The sequence below is a fragment of the Periplaneta americana genome, chromosome 9 (genome assembly GCF_040183065.1).
Source record: "Periplaneta americana isolate PAMFEO1 chromosome 9, P.americana_PAMFEO1_priV1, whole genome shotgun sequence".
NCBI lineage: Eukaryota > Metazoa > Arthropoda > Insecta > Blattodea > Blattidae > Periplaneta > Periplaneta americana.
This window is the reverse complement of record NC_091125.1, coordinates 167425397-167450396: the sequence shown is the minus strand read 5'-3', so window position 1 is coordinate 167450396 and position 25000 is coordinate 167425397. Positions and strand designations below refer to the sequence as shown.

Genomic DNA, 25000 nt, shown 5'->3' with positions numbered 1-25000 from the left:
TGAGGAACTGCGTAGTCTGTTCTGTAAAGTGATGTACAACCGATGAGACAAATTAATTCAGTGGCACATTTATCGACGCTGCGTTACGCACAATGATTACAAAGAACGACAAGAAACGAAAGGAGAATCTTAATCGACGAAGTGGAAAACGAAAGATAAAGTTGCTGCCTGGCGAAAGAAAAGACGGCCTCTGGAATCAAATTCTCAAGTTCCGATGAGGTGAAGGACGTAGCAAGACAACTTCAATCCTGGCATGAAAACTTTTACGAGGGAAAGTTTGAGCGAAAGAAATGGTCGTCAGACCCACCCAACACTTGGTATGTCTACCGTCCGACGTGACTCATGTTTCAACATTTTTCTGCATCTTCCGTGCATTATTCATACAAGCGTGATGTATTCAAACAAATGAAGTGGCAGCAATCACAGCTATGATTCACACACCAGCTATGTCAGAGCGATAAAAACGTGGGCAACTTATGTTGCTCGCCTTCCTTCAGGAATACTTTCCAGTCTTGCCTCCAACATATCTTTGTGCGAGTACGTTGAATAATATTTAAACGTCATTTTCTTTTAATAGGGATATCTTATGCGAAGTTTTACCGCTAGATGGCAGGAGCGTTCCATGCGGTGCAATATGTTCTAGGGCTATGTTATGTCATATGCTACAGTTGTTTACATTTTCCTGCTTGTTGATTTTCTGTGCGTGTCAAAATTATATTTACAATTATTTTGTATAAACTAGTATAATTTAATATAATTCAGTATTTTCTTACCTCATAATTTAATTTACAACAAATAATAACGTAAACCTGTATAATATTGAGCGATTCCCCGAGATGGGTGGGGAAATCTGCAGTATGCAGAATATAGATACGAGTAAATTGAATGTTCATGAACCTAAACGAGAACTTTGAGAATGAGATGCACGAATGAAAAAATGTGAACTATGTCGAAGGTGAATATTGCGCTCTTTAATCATTAGTATTTAAGAACAGTACGCTAAAATCAGGATATGCAGCCACCAATGTGTTTTTTTTATAGGGAAGGGACTATCGAGATTGAATCCCTTGTATTTTTTTCTGTAGTTGCAGAAAGATCAAATGCAATTTTTAATAGGAAGATATAATGTGATCGCAGAAATTATCACAATTAGTCTGCGTTTTGTAGGTTAAGGACATGCAGTTTTGAATACTATGTAGGATGATTTTGAAAATTTGAAGTTAAAACATGGTTTTAATAATTAGGGTATAATACATTAAAAATATTATTCACGAAATGGATTTCACTACGAATCGTCTTGGATAATAAACATCCCAGTTTATCGAGAATTAACTGCAGGCGTAAACTTCGGAGACTCCTACAACTACTGCATGTAATCTAAGCTAACATAGCTCGCTGACGAGATTGCATATTTTTTTTTTCCTCTTTCAAAATGAAACTGTAGTCAACAATTCCTTACTTGAAGTAGTTATTTTTATTTAATAGCTAGCACTTTCGAGCCGCAATTTAATTACGTATATTTTTTAAGGTTTAAAGCATATATTCAGAATATTTCGGGACCCGATTGAAGACAAAAAGCTTTCTCTGATTTTTACATATAGGGACATAACAAAATTTGTCATTTTTAGGAGTATTTAATATAGTAATGTAATACGTATATTCCCAATGTTTATATACCGAAAAACAAAATATGCACACGCAAAGCGCATCCCTCAAAGTACACGTGCGCTATCTGTTGGTGCTAGTTCAGGATATCCCTATTGTATGTCATTTTTCCATTATTTTAAGGGCATTTTATTGATAATTTTAAGTAGATTTTTAGGTCATCAACATCCGTCCCCTAGTCATTACTTAATCAGTTCCGTCGACTTTCTACGATACTTCTCCTCAGAGCGAGCTAAAGAACAGAGAACACGTTGTACTTAACTGGCAAGCGCGTCATTTTAACTCTGCAGCAACCTTGCAGTTGGTAGACGTCAACCAATCAATGAATCACCATTCCTTGGTGACTTCCTGCCACACGCAGAATAATTATTGCTTTCACATCCTCCAGACAGCTCTCACAGCTAATCCTATAAAGGGAGAGATCGAGACTTTGTACGTTTACTTTTAAATCTGTTTCACATACAGACACGGTCAAATCAGGTACATGGTTCTCAGCAAACGCGACCCAAGATCGATCCCGAAAAGGTCGTGTGAGATACGAGGTATAGTGTACAAAGAGATGAATCAATGCTTCGGTTTATGACGTCTTTATTCATACGTTAGGACTGCACTTTCTCGCAATGTCACTACACCTTTTCCAGTTGTATTTCAGAAAATATCAAATGTATTTCAGATGTGTCAATTGTATTTCAGATGTTATCAAATGTATTTCAGATTAGTCAATTGTATTTCAGAAATTATCAATTGTATTTCAGATTTGTCAATTGTATTTCAGATTTATCAATTGTATTTCAGAACTTACGGTTGGCACCTTATTCGCCAATGTTAAATCCAATCGAGACCATTTGGTGTGAAGACGTTACGTAAAAACCCATCTTGGAATTCCTGACGTCATAGCTCCTGGTGTTGTAGGATAATATACCTACTGTACTGTAGAGAGTAAAATTGATGAAGCAACACACATAATATTGTTGGTGGTGATTGTGCTCGTGCAATACAACACGGTACAAATCATCAAGCTGCAGCTTTAGCTATGGAGAATATGATGAAAGAGTAATGGAACGGAGAAAAATTCTCTCCGGCGCCGGGATTTGAACCCGGGTTTTCAGCTCTACGTGCTGATGCTTTATCCACTAAGCCACACCGGATACAAACCCGACGCCGGTTAGAATCGTCTCATATTAAGCTCAAACTCTTGGGTTCCCTCCCGGCGCCGGAGAGAATTTTTCTCCGTTCCATTACTCTTTCATCGTATGATGACGCAGAATATCTGCATGGAAATATCATATGTACTTCGGCACATTAAAATAATATATATGATATGCGTAAATCACTTCGTGATTTAAGACGGCGCTCATTCCGTCGGATCCCGGCCAACTAGTCGCTCATATCGAGTGCACCTCAGCACATGTGTGGACTTCGGTCCTGCGTTCATAGACATCTATGACGTAGTGCAGAGGGCGGCTACTAGAGGGAACCCAAGAGTTGGAGCTTAATCTGAGACGATTCTAACCGGCGTCGGGGTTGTATCCGGTGTGGCTTAGTGGATAAAGCATCAGCACGTAGAGCTGAAAACCCGGGTTCAAATCCCGGCGCCGGAGAGAATTTTTCTCCGTTCCATTACTCTTTCATCGTATGATGACGCAGAATATCTGCATGGAAATATCATATGTACTTCGGTACATTAAAATAGAAAAAATAATATATATATGGAGAATATGCCTGTCAGACGCTAAAATGCAATAAAGTTGAGGATTCTTTAAATCCAATTTCCAGTTTTTTAAATATATGTTAAAATCCAGTATGTCTAAGTTTGTTATTTTGTAAAATAAAAGCAACTACGTAATCTTAAATGCATTGCTTATTTTGTGATACCATCTGAAATACAATTGACAAATCTGAAATATAATTGATAATTTCTGAAATACAATCCACTAATCTGAAATACATTTGATAATTTCTGAAATACAACTGGAAAAGGTGTAGTTCGTCTTTTGCCAGTGTTACCTTATTATGGTGCTACCTACATAAGAACACAAGATTCAGGTAGAAATATTTATTTCAACGTAAAAATATGAATAAATTTCTTTCTGTACTATATTGCCTGAAATGACTTTTATTAACATCTTTATATGTACTTGAATTTCTTCTCAATCGTCACCTAAACTTAACAGTAGGCTACTACCCAAAATATAAATGTATAAATGAAGTGACGTTTTAGTAATAGCCTATATACAGGGTGTTTCATAATTAATCATTCGAAAATTGACTAATGGATTTATGCAGTCCTACAATTTTGGAGTTTTGTGAACCAGACTTAAAAACCTTTCTACCGGACACCATATTCATTGAAGTAGGCCTACACTCAGTGTCATTCTTAACTTCTGGTGCATATAAATCTGGGCTCTAGTATAACAGAATGGCTTGCTACTGGAACTGAAAAAAATGTTTCATTCATCTGCTGAGTGATGTGTGAATTTTATGTTAAAGTGCCAGTTTTCAGGTTTTTTCCCCCCTGAATATATCAGGGTGAATCACGAGGATTTACAGTCACTTACTGAGCTTATTTCCGAAGGTATTCCGAGCAAAAATGTCATATAAACATTTGTCCTAATCTCAGTATCTTCAAAGTTACATTAATTTGAAGTTGTTTGTAAAATACATTGTTCATTCAGTTTTAAGGGCAAAAAATATTACAAATGGAAAATGAACTATTCAGAAGTGTCATTTTTTTAACTAGCTAGTGTTCTGAAGCTAAAAAAAATGTTTTGTTAATTCCTTTGTACAGATTTTATTTTTCAATTTTTAACATCATTCTTACGTACTTATCACAAAAATTGTTACAAATCATACGACTTTTAGGAACATATTTTTTTATAGTTTAATTATTTATGCATCCTAAAGTACAGTCTTGAAAAATTTACAAGAGTGGAGTGATTTGTAACAATTGTTCTGATAAATGCGTAAGAAAAATGTAATTTTATAGTTAAAAAAAAAAAAATTCTGTACGAAGCAACTATGGAATTCACAACACATTTTTAGCTTCAGAATACTAGCTAATTAAATAAATTATACTACTGAATAGTTCATCCTTTATCTGTAATATTCTTTTACCCTTAAAACTAAATAATAATGATACTTTACAAACAACTTCAAATTAGTGTAACTCTGAAAATATTGAGATTAGTACAAATGTTTATATGACATTTTTGCTCAGAATGTCTTCGGAAATAAGCTCCGAAAGTGACGGTAAATCCTCATGAATCACCCTGCATACATACACATGTATATACACATACATATACTGTACACTAAAAATTTCATTCTTCGCAGTGAAAGGAGTCAAGAACCTATTGCAATTTTTTCTGGACTGTCTCCATGTATATAGATCATTTTATATACTGGAGTGCAGTTTCACAGAAAGGACGTTGTCCACAGATCTTGTACTGCCCCGTACTAATTGGTTGTCATAAATTTAATGTCTTCCTTGCTGTGAGGGAAATCTTGTCTTCGCCTGTTAGTAACAAATCTGAACCCTTGTTTTGAAAAATTGACAAGCTTCCTTCATATCCACGTGGAGGGAGAGTTGCCACATCTTTTCCGAATTCCAAATTAGCACGAGAATATCACTGAAAGTGGCAACTGTAAGCATGAGAACTGAGGGATGGGATGGACACAAGTGTTTGTGTAGAAAGTCGTAAATCTGTAAAATGGGTTTCAAAGGAGCCTTCTAACTCCACAAAATGAAAGTAAACATACTTTACGTCTTTTGGTTAGTCTTCTTTTCTGCCTTTCAAGTGATGCATTTATACCTTTTTTTTTAAGATGGGATATGACATTAGCGCTGCGATCGGAAAAACAATGTCTGTTGCTATGGTAACAACGGTTGAGTTGCCATAGTTACAGTTCCCACGTGGTGAATGCTCAATAGCGACATTTATTGTGCACACAGTGTTAGCATTAATAAGTTTCGTCTTTCATTCTCTGTCGATTTTTGTATGTTTTTTTTTAACTTCGCGTAAATACAGGGTGATCACGAGGAAAGGTAAAAAATTTACGATGTGAATTCTGAAGTCATTCTGAGTGAAAAAGCTCATAATATGAATATAGGTCAGTTTTCGAACGGTTACGGAGGTATGGTTCCTTGATTTCACAAAAACTTCTGAGATTCCATTGTGCTAACTCGCATTTAGAGACAGATAACCGACAAATTTAAAGTTCATATTCACGTATTCATACATACCCAATATTCTAGACGTCGGGGTCGATGTTTTCGCACATTTTCAAATTCCATTTCATCCTTACTTCACAATTAAAGATGTAGGATTTTTAATTCTAATTATATTATTAACAATATTATCACTGAGGGAACCACATATTTTCAATTTATAATTTTTATATTAATTGCTTTTTTTTCTGTTAATGATTTAATCTTTCTGCTTCAATGCACTGTTGCGCTCGGGGGTTAATCGCGCTCATCGCTCGGGAGAGTTGCACGTGGTTGTCTTTATGCCGCATCCAAAACACGGTCGATTAGCGCCTCTCTCGTTTTCAACTTCCTTTGCTATACCAAGTCTTTCATCCAACCCCATAGACAGTAAATACTCTTCGATATGGCACCCTTCTGTTCATATTCAGCGACGGCACGCAAGGAACTTCCATCACACAAACCATAAACATACACAATGTCGGCATATTTTGCAGTCGAACATTTATAAGGCATCTTAAAAAACACAACAGGCGTTGTCATAATGTAGTTCCAAAGTGAAACGAGTATTTGTAACCGCAAGTATTTCGTACTAGCACAGTCTACTATATACAGTCGCGAAGCTCAATATGTAGTAAAGATGCAAACATGGGTAGTTGCCCACCACTAGGATCGCTACTATCGCCTCATCATCACAGATCTCTCTCCTAGTAGACGACAAAATATGTTACACTTTCGTTGTGTTCTTTTGGAAAAATTAACACCTTCCTTCCATTATTGAAATATTAAATGCATAAAGTTAATTTATTATTTTAATGAAGTATATTAAATTCCACCATAAACTCGAAGATACCTGCAAGAAATAGGTTAATATTATTTTTGTTTGTGCAAAATGAACTGAAATTTACTATAATCGCTTCACTCATTCAAGATTATAGCGATAATTAACTATGAAACCAATAAATATTAATTTGCATTTCCCTTTACAGCAATAATAATGGAAATATGAATTAATGGAGTAACTTACGTGTACCTGTACTTGTAGTGTAGGCTTACGTAGTTAACAAAGTGGGATGAGGTTAAGCAATAATAATCACACCAGAATTGGAAATAAAACGTGATCAATAAATTTTATTGTAACAGACTTACTTTTTCTACGTTTCTAGTAAAGTAAGAAATAAAAATAACAACAAAATTAACAGCTATAATTAAAAACATATCCTTTGAAAAAAAAAAGTAGGCCTAAGCAATAATAATCCCACCAGAAATGAAAATAAAACGTGATCAATAAATTTCATTAAAACAAACTTAATTTTTCTACGTCTCTAGTAAAATATTATTATTCCAATTATTGTATTTTAGCCATTAACATTTTCATTACAACCAATAACGAACATTTCACAAGCATCAATGTGAAATACGCAACGAGCTAGCACTCGATGGAAATACGACATAGTCCAAAGTCGACCGTGGACACTGTATTGTTTCTAGTTGCTAACCGCTTGAAGCGCTTTATCACGAGATTTGCAAAAAAAATCACCTCAAGCTTCGCGACTGTATATAGTAGACTGTGGTACTAGCTCAGAGCTACACTGTTATTTTGGAACGTAGTATTCCAAGATGCAGTTACCACAGTCTACTATATACAGTCGCGAAACTTGAGGTGTTTTTTTTGCAAATCTCGTGATAAAGCGCTCCAAGCGGTTAGCAACTAGAAACAATAGACTGTCCAAGGTCGACTTTGGACTGTGTCGTATTTCTATCGAGTGCCAGCTCGTTGCGTATTTCACATTGATGCTTGTGAAATGTTCGTTATTGGTTGTAATGAAAATGTTAATGGCTAAAATATAATAATTGGAATAATAATATGGGACAAGGAGGAGACGTTTGTAGTGCTATAAATTGTAGCAACAGTAAGAAAAAGAGGCCAGAGTTATCCTTTTTCCGATTTCCGAAAGATTTAGAAAGGTTCCTGGTTTCCACAAGAATGCTGTGCAGAAACAAAACTCTTAATTTTGAAGTTCTTTGTGACTGTTAGAATACATTATATCCTCAAATTTCACAATGAAATGTTTCAGCCTAACCGAAAGGACATTAGATGCCGGTTAAAGTTCTGTCATTTAGGCTGCTAAATTTCCAGAGAAATAAAGGTTAGGTCTACTTTTTTTTCAGAGGATATATTTTTAATTGTAGCTATTAATTTTGTTATTATTTTTATGTGTTATTTTACTAAAGACGTAGAAAAATTAAGTTTGTTTTAATGAAATTTATTGATCACGTTTTATATTCAATTCTGGTGGGATTATTATTGCTTAGGCCTACTTTTTTTTCAAAGGATATGTTTTTAATTATAGCTGTTAATTTTGTTATTTTTATTTGTTGCTTTACTAGAGACGTAGAAAAATTCTGTTACAATAAAATTTATTGATCACGTTTTATTTCCAATTCTGGTGTGATTATTATTGCTTAACCTTATCCCACTTTGTTAACTACGTAAGCCTACACTACAAGTACCGGTACACGTAAGTTACTCCATTAATTCATATTTCCATTGTTATTGTTGTAAAGGGAAATGCAAATTAATATTTACTGGTTTGAAAATTAATTATCGCTATAATCTTGAATGAGTGAAGGTATTATAGTAAATTTCAGTTCGTTTTGCACAAACAGAAATAATATTAACTTATTTCTTGCAGGTATCTTCGAGTTTATGGTGGAATTTAATATACTTCATTAAAATAATAAATTAATTTTATGCATTTAATATTTCAATAATGGAAGGAAGGTGTTAATTTTTCCAAAAGAACACGACAACGAAAGTGTAACATATTTTGTCGTCTGCTAAGAGAGAGATCTGCGATGATGAGGCGATAGTAGCGATCCTAGTGGTGGGCAACTATCCATGTTTGCATTTTTACTACATATTGACCTTCACGACTGTATATACGTGGTACAGTCATTAAGTTCTGACACTGACGCCTGGAGGGTAGGCACCCACAAGAATCTGGATGTCTCAGAAGATGCCGCGTGATACGGCGTACACTTAAACAGATCGACATCCTCCCTCAATATAGTCGCCGTTGGCCGCTATGCACGTCTGCCAACGTTGGTGTAGCTGCTGGAAGCACCGCTGAAAGATGTTGGCAGGAAGATGCCGTACGGCTTCTCTTGTGGCAGTCATGACCTTTTCGGCCGCATAAAAATTACGCCCTCGTAGGATTGATTTCATGAGGGGAAAGAGAAAAAAAATCGCATGGTGCGAGATCAGGTGAGTACGGAGGGTGTGGCAAAACAGCGACCTGTTGCCTTGCAAGTTCGTCTTGGACAAGGATGGAGCGATGTGCAGGGGCGTTGTCGTGTAGCAACAGCCAATTCTTCCTATGCCAAAGCTCAGGACGCTTACGACGAATTGAATTGCTTAACGGCCAAGAATCTCTTTGTAGAGGATCTTGTCTACAGTTGCACCTTGTGGGATGAATTCTATGTGAACAATTCCATTTGAATAAAAAAAACTGTTAAAGAATCACCTTGCCTTTTGACCTGTCTTGTTGCGGATTTTTCTGTCGTGGAAATAATGGCGTTTTCCTGGTGGCGGATTGTCGCTTCAGTTGCGGATCGTAAAGGAAACACCATGTTTCGTCTCCAGTTATGATCGGTTATACAGACGTGGACAAATTATTAACAAAATTGACGATTTTTATGATAATTCTGTTGACAAAATTTGACTTTTCAATTTAGACTACAGTTGACAATTTTGCATATTTCCATCATTACAGTAGACAGAAATATGCAAAAATGTCAAATGTAGTTTAAATTGAAGAGTCAAGTTTTGTAAAAATATATAATAAAAATCTTCAATTTTGCTAATAATTTGTAAATTAGCAAAAATGTTAACTGCATTGAAGAGCCAAATTTTGTGAAAATATAAAACAAAAATCTTCAGTTTTGCTAATAATTTGGAAATATCCAAAATGTCAACTGTAGTCCAAATTGAAGAATCGAATTTTATAAAAATATACAATAAAAACCTTCAGTTTTGCTAATAATTTGTAAATATGCAAAAATATCAAATGTAGTCCAAATTGAAAAGTTGAATTTTGAAAAATATACAATACAAATCTTCAATTTGGCTAATTATTTCGAAATACACAAAAATGTCAACTGTAGTCTAAATTGAAGAATCATATTTTGTAAAAATATATAATAAAAATTTTTCATTTTGCTAATAATTTGGCCACGTCTGTAGCAGTTTCGCCTAATTTCTGACAGAACGTGACGTTTGCCCGTTGCTCAAACTGCAACATACTCGAGTTCCGACGCGCGCATTCAAATCACCGTCACAACAAAGACCGTAGTTCTGCTTACAGTGCATGCACTCAACTGTCTCTTGTTGGGTCGAGAGACTAACTGACAAGGTATCATACTATGGCGCTACCTATGCGCTATAGTGCACCACAACGCCACTATGCGCTCAGTATTAGAACTTAATGACTGTACCACGTAGTAGACTGTGCTGTTATTTTTTGAACAGTTCCAAAATAACCGTTGTCATTTTTTTCCCACCTCTAGTTTAGTCAGCCAGAGCCTAACACTGGCCAGTATAGTGAGTGCATTTGGCCTTACCGTATTCTCCGTGGACGGTGCAGAGCTGCGGATGTGCAGGGCAGAGCTCCGGCTGCTGGGGGTAATACTCCTGGTAGTATTCATATTGTGTGATGGGAGTGCAATACATGTCATTATGATTTTCCACCGTCTGGCCCGCAACCATAGCCTTCAACATGGGACAGGAAAGACGGCTTCGTCAGCATCCAATCACAGTCACTTGGGAGGGAGTGGTATCACATACAGTATGCACAGTCACTAGCACCGCATCCAGCATAGAAAACTACACTCTGAACCACCCTGTGGCGTCAGAACACTGGACAGAACACCACCGAAACCGTGTTAGACACAATGTAACTACACTCAATTATTATTATTAGAATATAAAAAAGAGATAACTAGCAAATATCACAGACGATTCCTGCAAAACTTTTTATATATCGGCCCAGAGACCCACAATATTACGACAACTTGAGGGGGGGGGATTAAAAAAAAATCAGCTCGTTCCCTGTAATGACGTCACTGCACAAACACATGAGGTGGAGCTTCGCTCGTTTCGCTTCGTCTTTATCCTTCCTTGGAGAATTCTTCCTGCTGGGCTCAACTTTCCGTTCTATAGAGGAAAAGAAAAGAAAAAAATGTAAAAACAAAATCAATAAAACCAAAATGAACTTAATGATATGTTAGTTAATGTTGCTGCCAACCTTGTAACCGGATTATTACTATTTTTTTTGCCAAGTATTGAGTTTGACGCAAATAAAGTCAACAGAATTCATTGCTCCACCCCCTAGTTCAGCCATTTTCAACCGGTTTGCCGCGAGAAAATGAAAATAATAAAGGCTGCCGCAGATAAAACTGGAAGAGTGAAAGTGAAAGAATTTTTTACCCTAGCAAAGGAAATAAACTCTGAAATAATACATGCATATGGTTTTTTCACTTGCTTCAAAGTAATAATAATAATAATAATAATAATAATAATAATAATAATAATAATAATAATAATTTATTTAATCTGACAGGATTAAGGCCACTCATATAAATTGAGGGAAAGAAGGCAGAGGACGGACACTGGAAAGTTTTCTTTTCTCAATCGTACTATCAGGGACTGGAATGCTTTACCTGCAGACTTACTAAAGGCTTTACCAACAACCAAAACTGTATTTAAAAATAGGCTTAAGGACCTTACTAATAGACGGTAATTATACACAGTATTTAAAGGGTGTAAATGATATGTTGTTATTGAAGTGTTGTGTCAGTGAAGAAGTATGTCGTGTCAGTGAAGTGTGCTGTGTAAGTGAAACGTGTTCCTGTCAGTGAAGCTTTATAGTTTATAGTAGCAGTGCATAGTATTTGAAAGTGAAATGTTTTTGAAGTGTTAGTGAAATCAGGATAGAATCAGTGAAATGTGTCGTAGTTCCATTGCAATGAGTGAGTTGACAGCGAAATGAGTGTAATTTGAAAGGTACTTGTGCAGATATGAACATATCATACTCGTGGGTTTTAGTTCGATCTTAGTTTTAAGATACAAATGAGATTTATTTCAAATGTTATTTTAAGTGATCGTTTATTTAATTTAGTATATTCCCTGTCGTTGTTGTTATTATTATTATTATTATTAGTATTAATTATTAGTATTATTATTAATTGTATTTTTAATTAATAAGTTTATTATTGTCATTATTGAGTGTAATTAGTTACCACTGCCACCGGGTATATACCCACTGCAGTGTGAATAAATACATACATAAGACCTTCTCTTCCATCCTACCAGATAGCACATACAAATACAAAAAAGAAATACAAACACTGATGAAAATGATACAAATTAAGATAACCCCTTTAGAGAGTCAAAAGAACACTACAGAGCTCTCATCGAGCTAATACAACAAAAAGAAAGAAAACAGAGATAGCAATGATGATATTGATAACTAGTAGTAGTAGTAGTAGTAGTAAAAGGTAAAGGTATCCCCGTAACATGCCATGAAGGCACTTGGGGGGCATGGAGGTAGAGCCCCATGCTTTCCATGACCTCGGCACTAGAATGAGGTGGTATGGTCGGCACCACGCTCTGACCGCCTTTTACCCCCGGGAAAGACCCGGTACTCAATTTTATAGGAGGCTGAGTGAACCTCGGGGCCGTTCTGAAAGTTTGGCAACGAGAAAAAATTCTGTCACCACCTGGGATCGAACCCCGGACCTTCCAGTCCGTAGCCAGCTGCTCTATCAACTCAGCTACCCGGCCGCCCAGTAGTAGTAGTTGTAGTAGTAATAATAATAATAATAATAATAATAATAATAATAATAATAATACATTACATATTAATTTTCAATTTTACAACAGCATAGTTACAATATTTACTATATGTCATGGGTTAAGGTGAAGTTGCGCAACCTGACATGTGTTCAACAAGCAATTCCACGAACTAGAATGTGATTTTTAAATTTAAATTTGAATTTTGATATTGTCCGACAGTCTCTGACATGGTCAGGGAGAGAATTCCAGAGGCGTGGAATAGATATGCTGAAAGATGATGAGTAGAAGGATGTTGTGTGCAGAGGAATAGAGAGAAGGTACATGTTCTAGTTCAAGTCGCTAGTTTCTGAGTTTGCAGAAATATTATGGCAAGTAATAAAATGATTAATTACATAAAAATAAGGCCACTAAAAACAAGTTTATTTCCATATCTTCGTTCTGCAATGGATTCTAAATGCACTCAGTTGCTTATTCACAAAGACGTTAGGTGGTTATCACGTGATAGCGCACCGTTTAGGTCTTATCAACAGTAATTTCACTAGAGATTTTGATTTATCTAGAGAAAATCAAAACTCGATTGGAATTCAATTGACTATTACACGATTAGAAGAAGAAAGTTAGCTTAACCAAAACGTCTGCACGGAGCCGCCATTATCAGTTGACTATCAGCGTATTCCGAATCTCACCGGTCCGGTGGCCTCAATGACGTCACGTTGCAGCGAAATAAGGAACAAAACTGCTGAAAGGATTGATGGCTGTCATGACGACTGTACGAGTTGTAGTCTGTGCTACGCTAGCAAAATTTTTCGAAATTTTCGTACTGCCATCTCGTTCAAAGAAAAGATAGCATAAACAATTTATTTCTTGAACCGGTAGTACTAACGGGTCCGTTGACATGTTCGCTCATAAGCCATTAACATATCGTTTCCACGATGAGCTCATTACAAACAATACAGCAGAACTAAAGCAGAACACACCGCCATGACACAACAGTGCACGATGTTATTCGTCTGCTAATTCCCGCCCTATACAAGAACCAATCAGATTCACTGATGGCGCCTGATGGAGACTGCCACCACCTCTGCAAGCTGATGGCAACGGTGCGACACCGGTGGAGCATCAATGACGTCATCGGTGGAATTCGGAACACCGTGATGCCATCGGATTGCTCACCGGTGAGATTCGGAATACGCTCTATGTATACGGTAAACAAATGACGATCGCAAGGCATGTTTTATAGTACCGTAAATAATTTGCAGTTTGAAATGCTGGCAAACAAAGAAACTAACGCTGCCGAAGTGATAAAAACAAGAAAATGCTAGGGAAGTGATAAAAAACAAATTATAAGGAAGAGATAAAATTGTAGCAATAAACAGCTATGATTGGTTGAAACACGTTCTTTCGTACCATTTTACTGTCAAAAGTAGTATGATGCAGTAAAAGTGTAACAGTCAAATGAAAGAACTTTTACTGTTTTCTTTTTTTTTTTTGTCTGAAGAATATGAATATGCCGATTTTCTAATTATGATAGCTTTATCTGATATATTTGTATTTTATGGTCCTCATTTCCTCATAAAACACTATAAAATGCCCTTGGGGAGGGAATTCATCCCTGGGGTGAAACCGTTGGTTTAGATTACATGAGTGTGCGTTGAGTAATTTTTATATCTTAGCAGTAACTTCGCCATATACCTATGTAACAAACGAACTCGCACAAAAAAATAGTATTAGTGTTAAAAGTGTGGCTTTGGGCATTGTATTCTTCACCCGCCATAATTAGGAACATTAAATACAGACATTTGAGATGGGCAGGGATTGTAGCACGTATGGGTTAACCCAAAAATGTATACAGGGTGTTAAAAAATTTTCCAATATTTTAGGAGATGCTAGTGTGGATCAAAACAAGAAAAAATGTCTAATAAACATGGGTCCTACAACACATACTTTCTGAGATAGGAGGTGCTCAATGTGACGTCCATTTATGGCAGTTCTCCTGCCCTTCGACGTAAGAAATTACGCACTCTTTGAAATTTACCTGGTTGTTCTTGACAACCAAACGTCTAGGGGATTTAGGTTTGAGGAACGAGCAGGCCAAGATGTGGGGCCTCCCCAATCAATCCAGCGGTCCTGAAGTGTCAGCGTCAGGTGTTCACGCTTATTGCGGAGAAAATATGCCGGTGTGCCATCATGCATGAACCACATCTGTAGTCTTTGCTGACATGGCACATACTCCAGCAAGGTAGGCAATACGTTAATTAGAAAGTCCTGATAACGAGTCCCAGTTAATCTCTGTGGTAGCACGTATGGCCCTTAATCTATCGCCAAGAACGCCTGCCCATAAGTTGATTGAGAATCGTGCTGATGCCTTGTTTCTTCAACTGCATGGGGATTTTCATCAGTCCAAACATAGTGATTACGAAAATTCACAACACCATCTCTGCTGAACCCTGCTCATAACAGCAACCAGACTTTTCTTTTCAGTATTCCTTGCGACGTATCATTATTCCATGCCAGGGGTGTCAACTACGGTATGATTATCTGGTAGCTTGCTGTATTATAGAGCAGAGAAATGCATTGCCATGAATAGAGCACCTCCTACGAACAAGTGTACAGATCTCAGAAAGTATGTGTTGTGGGACCCATGTTTATTAGATATTTTTTCCTTGTTTTGATGCAAACTATCACCTCCCAAAATATTGGATACTTTTTTTTTTAACACTCTGTACACAGTCTTAGTTGGGAGACCTCAGGGAAAAAGACGTTTGAGGAGTCCGAGATGTAGATGGGAGGACAATATTAAAATGGATTTGACGGAGATGGGATATGTTAGGGACTGGACTCTCATTTTGAGAGAGGAACAGAGCGCTGGTACGTTCAACTAGAGGTCCCGGGATCGATACCCGGCCCCGGAACAATTTTCCCTTGAAATTATTCAAATCTGCTTTACAGGGAGCCTTACCAGAAAGACTAGATTGGCACAATATATACGTCACTGTGTAAGTTAACAGAAAACCACAATTCCAAGTCACACAGAGATTGTGTGCACTCGATGTGGATCTCTGGCGTTTCGTCAGCCCACGCGAGTTGTGTTGTGGATATAAATGGAAAAGTTGAGACGGTGTCGGGTGGAGTTCCCGGGTAGCTCAGTTGGAAAGTGCGCTGGTACGTTCAACCAGAGGTCCCGGGATCGATACCCGGCCCCGGAACAATTTTTCCCTTTAAATTATTTAAATCTGCTTTACAGGGAGCCTTACCTGAAAGACTAGATTTGCATAATATATACGTCACTGTGTACGTTAACAGAAAACCACAATTCCAAGTCACACAGAGATTGTGTGCACTCGATGTGGATCTGTGGCGTTTCGTCAGCCCACGCGAGTTGTGTTGTGGATATAAATGGAAAAGTTGAGACGGTGTCGGGTGGAGTTCCCGGGTAGCTCAGTTGGAAAGAGCGCTGGTACGTTCAACCAGAGGTCCCGGGATCGATACCCGGCCCCGGAACAATTTTTCCCTTGAAATTATTCAGAGATTTAGGGTGTTTGAGAATAAGGTGTCTAGGAAAATATTTGGGGCTAAGAGGGATGAAGTTACAGGAGAATGGAGAAAGTTACACAACGCAGAACTGCATGCATCGTATTCTTCACCTGACATAATTAGGAACATAAAATCCAGACATTTGAGATGGGCAGGATATGTAGCACGTATGGGCGAATCCAGAAATGCATATAGAGTGTTAGTTGGGAGGCCGGAGGGAAAAAGACCTTTGGGGAGGCCGAGACGTAGATGGGAAGATATTAAAATGGATTTGAGAGATGTGGGATATGATGATAGAGAATGGATTAATCTTGCTCAGGATAGGGAGCGAGGGCGGGCTTATGTGAGGACGGCAATGAACCTCCGGGTTCCTTAAAAGCCATAAGAAAAATAAATTGTTTATCCTATATGCCTACATGAAGGTCCACAACATTTTATGGTTCAAAACCGGAGAAGTTCAATGTCCACTTGCTAAGATATCCAAACAACAGCAAGCTCATAAATAGTAACTGTGTTATCTCTAAAACGCTGAACATATTGTTCTAATGATGCCAGTCAAAAATAATCTTCATGGTTCATAATGAAGTTATAATATCAGTATTCGGAGCCTTCGCAAACAATATTCATATCAACAACATTAATTTCAGATGAGTCAGTTTCTTTTTGCTCATGCTGTCTGTTGCTGTGTTACTGGAAAATTTAAGATGCTACAAGATTTTAAGAGTCACTGTTGGGTTTTATTTTTCCATTAGAAAATAGCCACCAACATTTCTTTCTCAGTGATTTTTTATAACAGAAAATACACTGACACACAGGGCGGATTCCTTTAGTATGGACAGGAAAATCGTTAGGCAAATATAAACTAACTTATATTCATTAATCATTATACAAGGTGTTTCAATAATAATAATAATAATAATAATAATAATAATAATAATAATATAATAATAATAATAATTCTTTATTTATACTAGCAGAGTTAAGGCCATAGGGTCTTCTCTTACACTCTACCAGGTCACAAAGTATACATACTTACTTACTTACAAATGGCTTTTAAGGAACCCGAAGGTTCATTGCCGCCCTCACATAAGCCCGCCAGCGGTCCCTATCCTGTGCAAGATTAATCCAGTCTCTATCATCATACCCCATCTCCCTCAAATCCATTTTAATATTATCCTCCCATCTACGTCTCGGCCTCCCTACAGGTCTTTTTCCCTCCGGTCTCCCAACTAACACTCTACATGCATTTCTGGATTTGCCCATACGTGCTACATGCCCTGCCCATCTCAAACGTCTGGATTTAATGTTCCTAATTATGTCAGGTGAAGAATACAATGCGTGCAGTTCTGCGTTGTGTAACTTTCTCCATTCTCCTGTAACTTCATCCCGCTTAGCCCCAAATATTTTCCTAAGCACCTTACTCTCAAATACCCTTAACCTATGTTCCTCTCTCAGAGTGAGAGTCCAAGTTTCACAAACATACAGAACAACCGGTAATATAACTGTTTTATAAATTCTAACTTTCAGATTTTTGGACAGCAGACTGGATGATAAGAGCTTCTCAACCGAATAATAACACGCATTTCCCGTATTTATTCTGCGTTTTAAAATTTAACAAAAACTTAAGGAACAGAATACTAACATATTACAAAAAAAAAAATAAAAAATAAATAAATAAATAAATAAATAAATAAATAAATAAATAAAAAATAATAATAATAGCATAATAAAATCGACACTAAACAACATGAAAATAATACCATAACAGAAAAAAAAAGTAAAATACATTGGAATACAGTGAAAGCAACTCATTTAGTACAAATAGTTAATATGGAAAAACGTAAGGAAGAATATATAAAAATGGAATGTAATAAAATAATAATAAAAAAGAAAAGAAATACGAAAATTAAATAAAATTCACAATAAAAAGGCTATGATAATAAATTCATCGGCTAATAAAGAGGACAAAAAGGGGAAAGGAAGGAAAAAGAAATATATAGCCTATATTTTTACAAAACTATGGCTGAGAAAGGGGCTTATAACTGAAAGGAATCTAATTCAAAAAGTGCAATTTTAATTTATTTTTGAAACTAGACAATGTCCGACAGTCTCTGACATGTTGTGGTAGAGAGTTCCAGAGATGAGCTGCAGAGACGGTGAAAGATGAAGAGTGGAAGGATGTTCTGTGTTTAGGAATGGAGAGTGTGATATGGTGGTGTGAGCGAGTATCTATTTCGTGATATGAGGACAAATGTTGAAAACGAGAAGCAACAAAAGTAACACGTAATTGAAATTAAAACTAAATGTGGGGATTTGGGACAAGGGTTCACACGTCAAACCTTCAGTTTCGAAAGGAATATTTTCATTGGAACAAAATATTTTTGCGACTAATGTTGTGCCAGTTATGGTGTCATCGAGAATATTTTTAAATGGTAGAATATAGCCTACAGTGGATCATTTCTTGGTGGACAAAGTTTTTTTTTAACCATTCTGTGACTACTTTTTTTTAAATTTGTATGAAATAGACCTAATTTTTTATACTTCATCTGTGGAAGCTACGGAGAGGGCAGAAGACCCAAGAAGCGAACTCCGCTGAAACACGTTGGCCTACAAGCGGCTGTATTTACACAATGGCGACGTGAGCCACTTTATCGCACAAGATAAATAAGTGCGTGCAGAAGTCTGGAGACAAATAAGCCGATGAAACAGCTCTGAGAGCAAGCCGTGCAGGCGGATGGCCGAGAGCTTCTCCTCTGGTGAAAGTTATGATGCAAAAGCGGGCATTTCCTAAAACTGACTCATTCATCCACGGCAGACCAATATCGATAGTCGACGCTACTCGCTGGCCACTAGTCACCGGACCGTACCGAGCCGTATATTTTATTTCATTTATTTTTTATTGGGTTATTTTACGACGCTGTATCAACATCTAGGTTATTTAGCGTCTGAATGATATGAAGGTGATAATGCCGGTGAAATGAGTCCGGGATCCAGCACAGAAAGTTACCCAGCATTTGCTCGTATTGGGTTGAGGGAAAACCCCGGAAAAAACCTCAACCAGGAAACTTGCCCCGACCGGGATTTGAACCCGGGCCACCTGGTTTCGAAGCCAGACGCGCTGACCGTTACTCCACAGGTGTGGACTCCGAGCCGTATAAAACAAAATATAATCGAAATGGTGGTAGTCAAATTCGCGACTATATTCTTAAATAATTCACTCCATTAGATAAGTTAAGGTTTTATGTAGTACAACGGCGGTTTTTTTGAATGCATTAAAAGAAAATGAAGATGTAATAAGATCATAAACTAGGTTATCACAAGGAAATTAACAGGAAAAAAGGTGTGTTTCACGGAATACCATTAAAATGACGGAAAGTAAATTTCCGGTTAATGTTCGCGAAAGCGTAAAGTAGTAATTATGACGGCGTTGCTGTTTTATTTCTGGCCTATAGAAAAATACCTAGCCTTTAACGAAAAAAAAAAATTTAGGAACCATGAAATTATTCACAGTTTTCATTATAGGCCTATTATTTTTTTTATCAATATTACGAATCAAAAACTGTCATATTATATAATTTTAACTACTACATGGACGAATGAAATCAAGCTAACCTAACCAAAGCTAACCTAACCTAACCTAACCAAAGTTAACCTAACCTAACCTAACCTAACCAAAGCTAACCAAAACTAACCTAACCTAACCTTACCTAAGCTAAGCTAACCTAACCAAAGCTAACCTAACCTAACCTAACCTTCGTAAATGCAAGGTCTGTAACCGGAGCAAGAAGGGATCTCAATCATTTAATCTGCAATGTACACGCAAAAATAAATTCAAGTAAGGATCACGCTCCCACTGCATGAGAGGTCCACGCATGCGTTACAGCAAAACTGTTTCTGTCCCGAGCCTCTCATCTAAGCTATCGTCATAATTTACTCGCAATATTTACGCAAATACATATTGTCGCTAACAGTGGTGCTATCTCCTCCGTGATTCGCTACCCTGTCACGTGACATAGATTGGGTTTTAATCTCAACGCACTATGATTGCATACAAAGAGAGAGAGCATTATCTACTGAAGGCTACTCAATTTTTCTATAATATTTTATTAAATGGCCTATTTAATTTTTCAACCTTACAGATGTTCTCGACAGCAATTTTTTAATATCCATGATATACAATAGGCCTATTAACAAATGTATTTTTTTACCTTTTATTTCTGTCGACTATATTCATGTTTTTATTGCATATCACTGGCTTCTGTCGGATTGTCAATTTATATTAAATATGCATTTTTCTCTCTTTTCTCTTTCTTCTTCATTCTTGTCCTTGTAAATGTTATGTTATATTATTGGCTAAGACCACACCGTACATGAGCCTGGCTCTTGCGGTAGTGACTAGAAATATTTTTGGTTTATAAATGTAATTTGTACTCAATAGCTAGCAAGTTAAATAAATAAAAAAATAATAGTTTTCTATCAGCTATGAACGAGGATTCTATTTTGTGGCGAATAAAAATTTTTAATTTCAGCTAACTTCGGTGTTATTTCGAAAAAAAAAAAAAAAAAAAAAAAAAAAAAAAAAAAAAAAAAAAAAAAACTTATTTTGCATGAAAAATGTGACTTTTTGATTTTCATCGTGCATTACCAGGAAACATTCAGGCTTTTTCTACTTTATATTTAAAAATAAAGCCACTGGAAATACGGTTTGAATGTAAGATTCAAAATTCTGTATAGAAATAGTATTTAGTAGCAGTATTTATTTATTTAACCTGGTAGAGATAAGGTCGTCTGGCCTTCTCTGCCCCTCTATCAGGGGATTACAACTATAATATGAACAATAAAATTACAATTAATATTAAATTTACAATTACAATAAAAATTAAAGTACGACAAGATTACCTGATTAATGAAAGCTAGACATTTTATCATAGAAGTTAAGAACAAAGAATATTTTTGTATTTACTGAATTACAAATTAAACCTAGAATAACAAAAATCTATAGTGATGAAATTACCGGATATTGAAGTATTTTGTGGTAGATTAAGAGAACTATTTACAAGAAACCATGTCTGAACGAGTATCAATTACTGACCAAGTGCCTAGTAAGTTTGCGTTTGAATTCAATTTTATTTCGACAGTCCCTGATGCTAGCAGGTAACGAATTCCAGAGAAATGGGATTTTAATATTACATTGAAACTTTTGTACATAATTAATGTCAATGCAAAAGAGATTATATTTTAATCGCTTAAAGTTTTTAAGACAATTTCACTGCCTAATTAAAACAAAATCGTAAACCTAGCTAACTCCAATCACTCCCATGCCTGCCAATAGCACGGCAGGCAAGAAACCTAGTTTCATCGAAGCTTATTGTATTAATTCACGCACATATTTACGTGACTTCCAATAATATATATTTTGGACACTATCTGTAAATCAAAGTTTCGCAAAAAAAAAAAAAATCAAAATCTCATAAAACGTTAATTTCGAATAAATTCGTGGTAAAAACAAAGTTTGTTTGTTTTTTTTTTTTCGCGAGTTTAAACTTACGACATTTTGACCTGGGGAGGCTTGAAACATAAAATGTTTGCCATTGTCAGCTGAAAAAGATTTTTGTGAATCCACGGTTTGCGAAAACGAGGTACTAGCTATGAACATTCATCAACGTGCGTAGACTGAGAAAAGCTGCCTTCGCAGCCATTTTGTGTACTAAAGACCTCAGTAGATCAAATTCTAGACATCTTTTGTAAGTAGATCTCAGCTGAGCTAACACCGGGCCGTTGTCCCCCTCCTCGGGTTATGTAACAGGTCAGAGAGCCAATGAATCGTGTTATGAGAACCTTAGACTAGACAAAGAAGGTCCCCTCACGAATAATTAGCTAACAGGACATACGTGCACGACTTGCCAAGTGACCCTGAGTCACCAGTGTCTCCAGCTGATGTCACGATGACGAAGAAGAAACTGTCTGTATCTTCAGTCGTTAGTGATGCCCCATGTTTCATTTCTTTTCACCTGGGGCAGGGTAACAGAAATGAGAAGTTTATATTTAACAATGAGAACGAGAAATAAGTACGTGGATTCCGCTTAATAGGATCACGTTGGGAACATGCGTTTTGGTGTAATAAAGCGGCTTAACCGGAATTTGTATACTGACTTGTACTGTATTTGTCCCTCTAAGCTTGGTCGTAATACACAGTCTTATTGGAATATCACTTTTGTTGACTTCGTACAAAATTTTGTCCAATATTCTTTTGAGAAGATTAACTCCATATGTAGATGAAATTATTGGGGATCATCAGTGTGGTTTTAGGCGTAATAGATCGACTATTGACCAGATATTTGGTATTCGACATATATAATGGAGAAAAAATGGGAGTATAACGGTACAGTACATCAGATATTCATAGATTTCAAAAAGGCATATGACTCGGTTAAGAGGGAAGTATTATATGATATTCTTATTGAATTTGGTATTCCCAAGAAACTAGTTCGATTAATTAAAATGTGTCTCAGTGAAACGTACAGCAGAGTCCGTATAGGTCAGTTTCTGTCAGATGCGTTTCCAATTCACTGTGGGCTAAAGCAAGGAGATGCACTATCACCTTTACTTTGCAACTTTGCTCTAGAGTATGCCATTAGGAAAGTCCAGGATAACAGAGAGGGCTTGGAATTGAACGGGTTACATCAGCTGCGTGTCTATGCGGATGACGTGAATATGTTAGGAGAAAATCCACAAACGATTAGGGAAAACACGGGAATTTTACTGGAAGCAAGTAAAGAGATAGGTTTGGAAGTAAATCCCGAAAAGACAAAGTATATGATTATGTCTCGTGACCAGAATATTGTACGAAATGGAAATATAAAAACTGGAAATTTATCCTTTGAAAAGGTGGAAAAATTCAAATAACTGGGAGCAACAGTATCAAATATAAATGATACTCGGGAGGAAATTAAACACAGGATAAATATGGGAAATGCCTGTTATTATTCGGTTGAGAAGCTTTAATCATCCAGTCTGCTATCAAAAAAAAACCGAAAGTTAGAATTTATAAAACAGTTATATTACCGGTTGTTGTTTATGGTTGTGAAACTTGGACGCTCACTTTGAGAGAGAAACATAGGTTAAGGGTGTTTGAGAATAAGGTGAGGGATGAAGTTACAGGAGAATGGAGAAAGTTACACAACACAGAACTGCACGCATTGTATTCTTCACCTGACATAATTAGGAACATTAAATCCAGACGTTTGAGATGGGCAGGACATGTAGCACGTATGGGCGAATCCAGAAATGCATATAGAGTGTTAGTTGGGAGGCCGGAGGGAAAAAGACCTTTAGGGAGGCCGAGACGTAGGTGGGAAGATAATATTAAAATGGATCTGATGGAGGTGGGATATGATGATAGAGTGGATTAATCTTGCTCAGGATAGGGACCAATGGCGGGGTTATGTGAGGGCGGCAATGAACCTCCGGGTTCCTTAAAAGCCAGTAAGTAAGTATTAGCTCTTCGGCTTCATAGCTGGCAGAAGTACAGTACTTGCAATAAGTTATGCAATGTGCCAGTGGTGTTCGTTTTTACCCGGAAGCCATACTGTCGTCAACAGACATTAACAACTGGTGACAGAACATACCCGTGTTTACTTTCGGAAGTGGTCGAGAGGAAGGATATCACTCATTCTGACGCAAGTTTACAAACTCGTCTAAAGACACAAACTTTACCACCGTTCTGTAATCGCTGCTATATACGGCAACTCAGAGAAGATCGTGTATATCCACCCTGCAGGCCTACAAACATTATACAACAGTTCATGAGCTCAGGCGAGTGAGAGATAAGATATTCTCGCGATATCAAGCTTGTGTACGAGCGGAAGGACACTTTCAACATCTACTGTAAGGTAGGTATCATAATCCATTTCTCCTTTCGCCGTTGTAGGAAGCACTTCACCAGCTGATGCTCGACCTGTCGTCCGGGAACCATATCCTACCTATGGTATGGCAGCCTTATACAGGGACATCATTTTATTTTGACTTCAATTTTTATTGTACCTGAGTTTTTGAATGTACTTCACTCCCACTCCTTCTACTAATCAAGTTCCAACTGTCCTCCACACAGAACCAAGGCCGAATAGAGAAAACAGTACTGAGTTAGTGAGTAGAGTACGTTTCAGAAATATGTTCGCTTTTCCAGTGATGAAAGAGTTTTCAATATTGAATCATATTTTCGCACAGGTACTGTCGTCCGTTTGCCTACGTTGCATCCCGATTTCCCTCACCTGCTTCTGCTCGCCCCTCTCTAAAGGCTAGTGGCTGGGATGTCTGAGCTCTTTTCTGAAAACATTAATTTCTGTTAGGAGTTGGACGTCTACGTAATAAAATAACTTAAATAAAAGGGACTCGTTAAGTAATTAACTGTCACATGATTTTCCTCCCTTTCTACCATCCTGCGACATAATCACTTGGATGGACAGTAGATAGCATGTCTGAGTAATTTTATCTGTGCGGGTCGGGCAGAAGTGAAGATTGAATTTACAGTACGTAAGGTACTCTTTTATAGAGTAGGTACAGAATTATTTCAACATAAGTTACTGGTACGAAACTGGTAATTGGAATTAGATGCAATAGCCTATAGTACGATAATATGCACAAAAGAACTGAAGTCTGTAACGGAATGAACGGCCACCATTTAAAAAAAGTGTGTTTAAATAGCCATATTATGATTATTTTTCATTTTAACTTCATTC

General features: G+C 36.9%; 1 protein-coding gene across 1 annotated transcript in view; it reads right to left on the bottom strand.

Moving 5' to 3' along the window:
- Nucleotides 1–25000, bottom strand: part of mtgo (miles to go) — a 466045-nt gene that overhangs the window by 259217 nt on the left and 181828 nt on the right. The window contains exon 2 of the mRNA XM_069836312.1: nucleotides 10496–11087. Within this exon, the coding sequence (XP_069692413.1) occupies nucleotides 10496–10652 (157 nt within the window). The 5' untranslated portion in view covers nucleotides 10653–11087. The remainder of the gene's footprint in view (nucleotides 1–10495; nucleotides 11088–25000) is intronic.